The following is a 7,444-nucleotide window of genomic DNA, read 5'->3' as shown; positions in this document are numbered from 1 at the left end:
AAGGGTTTATGGGTATTCCACACTTGTACTTGGTAATTTTGAGTTAGTAGAACTCTAAGACAAAGTTTAAAGAATGTATGAATTTGAGTTATGATTCCAAAATTGAGACAATTGAAATAATGATTAATTAGAACCACTTCAATGTTTTTATTAATGTCAAGATAAGGATTTAGAGAGTAAAGAATAGAAAAATTTTAAATTAATTTGAGTAAAAAATGTGTGTGTGTGTGTGTGTGTGTGTGTGTGTGTGTGTGTGTGTGTGTGTGTGTGTGTGTGATATATTGCACAAAATGTTGTGTTAGATAAATGCGCGACAAAACGCGCCGCATGTGTATTGGCGCGTGGACGCGCATTAACGTTCAATAATTTTATCATTTGTATATATATAATAGTTTAGGCTTTATTGCTAACTTTTGAGTGGAGTTACAGATATAAAATACTTATTTTTTAAAAACCCGTCAATTTATAGCGTATTCGCGCAGCCCATTCCACTATGAATTTAGGCAAACCTAAAAAAAAAATAAAAAAAATTGATTAAAAATGATTATCAATCAATTACAAGATGATTTTAAAGCATTCTGTGCTAATAAATGGCCTCTCAAAAAAGACAACCACCTTGGCCGACAGCCGCGCACAGATTATAGCCTACCTATGAATAATAAAACTAAAACCTTTACAATTATTATTGACTGAGAGCTTGTTGTTGTTGATGATGATGTTCTTGTTGTGTGTTTGCCGTCCACAAAGTAGACGCTTTCGTTTCTTTTTACTCTGAACAAAGTGAGATTATCATTTCACCCTCGTCCTCTCGCCTGGGTGGGATTTTGGAGAGCCCGGGGTCTGACGGATGCAGTGCGCATGCGCCGACGGCCCATTCAGTACCTGCCAGGGCGCTCCTCGTTATTTCACATGTTGCAACTCTCGGTTGACACTCACTCGATTGAAGTCATCAGCGGTGCACCATGGTGAGGAGGAAAACAAGAAGCGAGCACAGCTGAGGAGGACGAAAGTTTCGTATTTATTCCATCGACCTTATCTACAACTTTTCAGGATATAACAATGTTTCAGGGAAGTCAGATTACGCTCGATGTGGACTTGAGGGACGGCTGAATGAAGTACTGAGCCTGACGTGAGACTTTCTGTGTTAAATCTGTGTAGTTCCGACACTCGGAGACACTTCCGTCCGAGGATTTTCTACCTGAGCAGGTGACACGAACATTATGTCCAAAGCCATGGATCACGTTAAGCGTCCCATGAATGCGTTTATGGTCTGGTCCAGAGCCCAGCGGCGAAAGATGGCCCAAGAGAACCCGAAAATGCACAATTCTGAGATCAGTAAAAGACTCGGAGCGGAGTGGAAACTTCTCACGGAGTCCGAAAAGAGGCCGTTCATTGACGAAGCGAAGCGCCTGCGGGCGATGCACATGAAGGAACACCCCGACTACAAATACAGACCCAGGAGGAAGCCAAAGACTTTAATGAAGAAAGACAAGTTCGCGTTCCCGATGGCGTATAACTTGGGAGAACACGAGGCGTTGAAAGTGGGCGGCTTCTCCAGCTCAGCGCTCTCCGAGTCCTTAATGAGCAACCCGGACAAGGCGGCGGCGGCGGCGGCGGCAGCAGCGGCCAGGGTGTTCTTCAACCCTTCCATGTCCACGAATCCCTATTCGTTTTTTGACCTCGGGTCCAAAATGAGCGAGCTTTCCCAGGCATCATTTTCCTACGCGTCGCCACTGGGTTACCCAACAGCGGCGACGGCTTTCTCCGGAGCGGGCACTGTCGGGACACATGGCCATACGCATTCACACCCATCACCGGGTAACCCGGGCTACATGATTCCCTGTAACTGCGCGGCGTGGCCATCGGCGGGGCTTCAACCACCGCTCGCCTATATTTTACTACCCGGAATGGGGAAACCACAACTTGAACCGTATCCTGCGTACGCAGCCGCGTTATGAGACTCTGAGCTATAGTGATACAAGTTTTTTTAAATGTGAAATAAATGACATTAAAACCTGTGATGCAATGCTCAGATAGGCTATCACACGTGCTTGTACTATAATAACAAATGCCTTTCTGTAAGGTTAATTGGGGGAACCCTCTCTGATGTTAATGGCAATGTGCTGAACGGGTCGCGTGAGATCTGCGAAGCCAGTTTGCCCGTATCAATGTGAATAATAATGATTTAAAATGGGTTTCACGTCAGTTGTTAGTGCACTAACCTATTGTCCCGCTACATTTCGGTCAATGCTGTAATGTTGGTTACATTTTCTTATTGCATATAGCTTATTGGAAAAGTTAACAGTGAATGTTTTATTCTGGGACTCAATTCAAAAGCTCAATTCATCGCGCGCAATCTTCTTTTCCCAAATTTCTCTGCATTTTCCTGTAAATGTGTACAGTTGTATTCAATCATATCTGGAGCTGTTTGACTAGAAATCAGGTGTATATTTTGAGTTTCGAATATTATTTCATGGAAGTATGTAATATTTATTGTTTAGTGAAAACATGACCCTGTTTGTTGATCGTGGGACATGCCCGTGTCCTTTGATATTTGCACAAAAAGGGAGATCTTTGAGCACTTATCATTTATTGATAAAGACACACACAGGACATGCCCGAGTTTTTGACCAATTTTAGGGTGCTGGTCCGCAGACATGCAACTATTTGACCAATGTCAAAATGAGTTTTTTTTAATTATTATTATTATTATTATTTTTACTAACTCTAAAGTGAAATTGTATGTGATTATATGTTTTGCATAATTCCAAATATATGTACTTTAAATGCCTATCGTTCGTTTATTGAACAAAGGGGATATAATAAAGCATATACGGGGGGGAAAAGAAAGAAAATTGCTCTGTAGTTCTTGATGAATGGCGAACAAGATTTGTATCTCGAATGCCTTTACTCGGTCGGAGCAGGTGAAGTGTAAAGTATCCTCCAAAGGACGCTTTTGTTCGGGCGCTGAATAGAATTACTCGGAAATCTAAAGCAAGTCTTTGTAATCAAGAGCCAAATCCTGATTTATCACAACTCAAATCATGAAAAGGAAGGAAGATAAAGCTTTGCAGTTTACTTTTAAGCCCTACAACCAGAAAAACGAAACCGTTTAGACCTCCGGACAGACATTTCTTTGCGTCTTTTAGTCCCAAAATCGAGTTTTTTCCTTGCAACCTAGGCTATGCATTTTTATAAATGATATATCATACACTGAATAGACTTAGAATGAAAGATGGAAAGAGTTTGGACATCTTTGTACGATTTTTTTCTTCTTCTTCCCCTTAATAAAATGATGGAGAGTTTTGCGGCCGCTAAAAAACCAAAAAGCCGCTTATTGCTTTAAGTTCATTCATATGGCTCAGACCAATTATGCAAAACTAATTTGTACCGTCCAGGGATAATTACCTCCGACACGGTTAATTGAATCTTTTCACGCTGGCCTGAATTCTCAATTGAAGCTCTCCACGGAACTTCCTGCTTCTCTTTGGAAATAGCGCTCAAGTATTAGTGTTGCACTTGTTATGAACCAGATGAATCATTGGCCTATATGCATATTATTTACAAAGTTTGGCTCGATTTTTTGCACATTTTAAAGTATTGTCATTTCATATAATTTCAGAGTGCACTGGGGAACAAATACGAAACTAGTCCAACTAAAACATGCTTCATATGTTGCAGCATCTAAATGGACAGGATCAATATTTACCCCCAATGACTCAACCTGAATCTGTTATTTCACATCAACAAAACCAATTTTAAGGGTTTGGTCAAGTACAAATAGCAGCTGAACTTCTTGGCGGCTTTAGATGACCAAGCATGCATTATTTATTCATGATTATATGAATTATTTGCAACAGATGGAGCTGATATAATAGCAGCACATTGTAAAAAAGGGAAACTCTTTGAGCTGACCTTGAAAATGACTTTTGTCAAATGTCAGGTTCATTCAGTCATTATTTAATGCACATTTTGGGTCACATGACGCATCCTTTCTTTTCTTTTCTTTCTCACAGTTGTAGAATATAGCTTTTCCAAACCACCGATGGGAAAAACTTTGCGTTCCAGTCAGTGCAACCTTCAGTTTTCACACTGAAATGCCTGAAAAGGTCATCAGCTCCACAAAAGAGTGCACATTACCAGCCCACTGACCATTTCCCCCCTTATTCCTCTCCCTTCGCTTTACTCCAAGGAAAATAGGAGGCACTAACTGAAAGAACTTTGTCTCCCTTCAGTAGGAGCATTTGGACAGTCGAGGAGGTTTTGTCTCAGAACAAAACATGAGATGGGAGGCCTTTGTGCGCCTGTTGTTTGTTGAAGTGGAGCTCAGCGAAAAGCGCCTGCTTTCCCTCATTGTAGTTAAAGCAATCAGTGGTATTTGGAAAACTGTTAGCATTGTGCACTTCTTCTGTGCTCATTGTTGAGGATTTCTTTTCACAAGGTTTTTTTTCTCCCCCTCCTTTTTTTTCAGGCAATCCAGCTGGCCCGGGTGAATAGCGCTGCAATGTGTACACGCTTTGTCCCTCTGAGTCCTTCAAGTAGCCAACATTGAATAGACTGAGTTGACACTGGATGACAGTGAAACAACATAATAAAAAATACATGAGCGCATGAATGGAGCCGGGCGCATAAATAAATAAAATGGGTGACCAAAACTGGATAAACTGAATGACAAAACGGTGAAAGGGGAACAAAAAGATATTTAACACGGCAGATTAGCATTAGAAAGCCACGTACAAAGCAGAACAATTAATGAATGCGTTTACAGGCCAAGAAAGGAATGAACTAAATGGCTTTTGAATAGACATGCTTTTCCCTCTCCTTTTCTTTCTTGGAAATGGGATCCGATGGGAAATGTAGAGATGCAACTATTCAAATCTTTTGAGGGAAGAATGCTTAAATTTGTCTAACAGATTCAAAAACACGCCTCTTTCGCCAAAAAGTTCACGGCGAGTCAAAGAACAAATCGAGGTAAAATGACACAAATGGTGACATGTTCTCTCAACTATCATCACTGAAGGTGTAACCTTTGTGCTGTCTTTCCACATTAAGAGCCATGCAGTGGCATCCTCCTGTAACATGGTCACCCTTGGAGTCTGACCAACATGCATCTTTAAATAATAACAAATTCAAGCACAAGTAACCTGTTGGTGCACTGAGAGGAGTTACAGTAACAACACCTGCAGTGCCCTGCCTGTGTGTAAAAATCAATATATTTCACAGTAGAGTGAAAGTGTCCGATGACAGACAAGGAAAAAGCCACTTTTATCCAACCTAACAATCCTTTGAGGAGTTGAGCCTATGGATGATCCCTCAACACGCTCAGATTCACTGTGTCTTTTTAAGCGGTCGTTGATTTTTAGAGATTTGATCCCTTTCAGCCTCACTAAACACCACAACAAATGATCATAGAATTTTCCGCCTTTGACCCAAATATCCGCTGTGTTGCTTCAAGACACAAAATATTTTAGGAGTGTAAAAGTGTTCCACGTGTGTATTGGAAATGAAGCAACACCAATATGAGCAATGTTTTTATTATGACAAAATAAAGTCCTTCAGATATTTGACATTACTCATTGAACGGCACATATGTGGTCCAAAGTTTGGCCTACTCTCACAAACCTGACAAACAGAAGGTCACAATGGAAAATAATATTCTTTATCAGGCAGAGCTTCAATTGTACAGAACAGGGTTTTAGAAGGATAGACAATTACAGCAGATTTACAAATAAATCACACAAATATTTTTAGAAAATCAACTATTTGACTATGATTGAAAATTGTTGGAGCAACATTTGTGTAAAACAAAATGTTAAAATATATTATTATTATTATTATTTTTTAAATAATAAAAGTATTGTGTGTGTATATATATATATATATATATATATATATATATATATATATATATATATATATATATATATATATATATATATTGTTTTTTTAAATAAAAAATATTATATATTATTTTATATTTATATTTTTATAATATTGTTTTTTAAAATAATAAAAAATATTATATATTATTTTATATATATTTATATATTTATAATATTGTTTTTTAAAATAACACAAAATATTATATATTATTTTATATATTTATATACATGTTATAATATTGTTTTTAAAATAATAAAATATATATATATATATATATATATATATATATATATATATATATATATATATATATATATATATATATATTTATATTTTATAATAATTTTTGTTAAATACTAAAAAATTATATATTTTTTTTCTTTTCTTTTTTTTAACAATTAACATATACATTTCTGTTGTCAAACATAAGCTGAAAGGTTTTTGTTTTTTTATCTTACTGCAATACAAAAAATTATTTTTTTGTCTTAAACATTCCACCAAAACAATGTGGAAAATTATTAGAGACACAACCATATTCCATACAATAAAACATATTGCACCTATTCCCGATTGCTGACCTAAACTGTGTGTCACACTTACACATCAGAGATCTGACCGATGTCATTCTGGACTCTTGAGTGATTGCAATATTGTGGCAAAATAGAAACTGGCACACGCACATCCTCAAATGTGTATTTTCCCTTTGCTGTGATTCTCAACAAAACAAGAAATAAAGGATCCTCAGATCGAAGACTGAATTTAACATAATGGAGATGAAATAATATGAAATTAGAAAATGTAATGAAGGCACCGATATGACGATCTTTGGTGGATTTTAACAAAACAAACCTAAAAGGCCGATACCGATATTTTGCCACTTCCCTTGTTTTGTCAACAGAAAACTGTTTTACCATGAAATTATGATTTAAAAAAAATGTACAAAGAGGTTCAAAATTATATTAAATTTCCCCAATAAATAATGTCCAATAAACATGGATTGAATCTATTAAACTCATGACAGCCCAAACGCTTAAGCACAATTATGAATAAAAGATAAATATGATATCAGGACGATTGCAGTGAAAACTATTTTATTGTACACTTGTAAAACATTTGTGCACTTCTAAATAATATAAAGCACATTTTATATATTATGATAGAACGTTACAAATTCATCCCATGCGTTAAACATGCTTTTCCAGATTTGATTTATTATGTTTATTGTTTCTTTAAATTACAGACAAGACAAAAACTATTATAATCTTTACACAAAGCTACAAATTTAAGTCATTAATTATAAATAAACCATCAGTTTTCCAAATTGGCCATTTTGATGCTTAAAATCAATATGACAATGGTTTTAATATAGTCAATAATTGGTGATAAATATAATCTGTGCATTCCTAATAATCCCCTTCTCATTCTTCACAATGGTGGAAAAATAATGCACAAATAGTAACAAAACTGTTCTGTTAAATAGATGCTTGTTTCTGTACTCGTCATGTTCTGCATGTTAGCTATAGCCTTAATATATATATATAAATATATACATATAAATAGT

The 7,444-nt window shown here is 36.5% G+C and overlaps 1 protein-coding gene across 1 annotated transcript; it reads left to right on the top strand.

Annotated features, from left to right (window-relative positions):
* The first annotated feature begins 950 nt into the window (after positions 1 to 950).
* On the top strand, positions 951 to 2,837 carry LOC127655386 (transcription factor Sox-21-B). Its single transcript, XM_052143215.1, has one exon. It carries the CDS (start codon positions 1,221 to 1,223, stop codon positions 1,956 to 1,958), a length of 738 nt encoding a protein of 245 aa, XP_051999175.1. The 5' UTR covers positions 951 to 1,220; the 3' UTR covers positions 1,959 to 2,837.
* The last annotated feature ends 4,607 nt before the right edge of the window (positions 2,838 to 7,444 follow it).

This window comes from Xyrauchen texanus, chromosome 14 (genome assembly GCF_025860055.1).
Source record: "Xyrauchen texanus isolate HMW12.3.18 chromosome 14, RBS_HiC_50CHRs, whole genome shotgun sequence".
Classification (NCBI taxonomy): Eukaryota; Metazoa; Chordata; class Actinopteri; order Cypriniformes; family Catostomidae; genus Xyrauchen; species Xyrauchen texanus.
Note: the sequence above shows the minus strand (reverse complement) of the source record. Positions and strands in the feature narration are given on the sequence as shown.

What these genes read in the sequence shown, in the direction of transcription:
- LOC127655386 (XM_052143215.1), top strand. Translation starts at nt 1,221, where the DNA reads ATGTCCAAAGCCATGGATCACGTTAAGCGTCCCATGAATGCGTTTATG.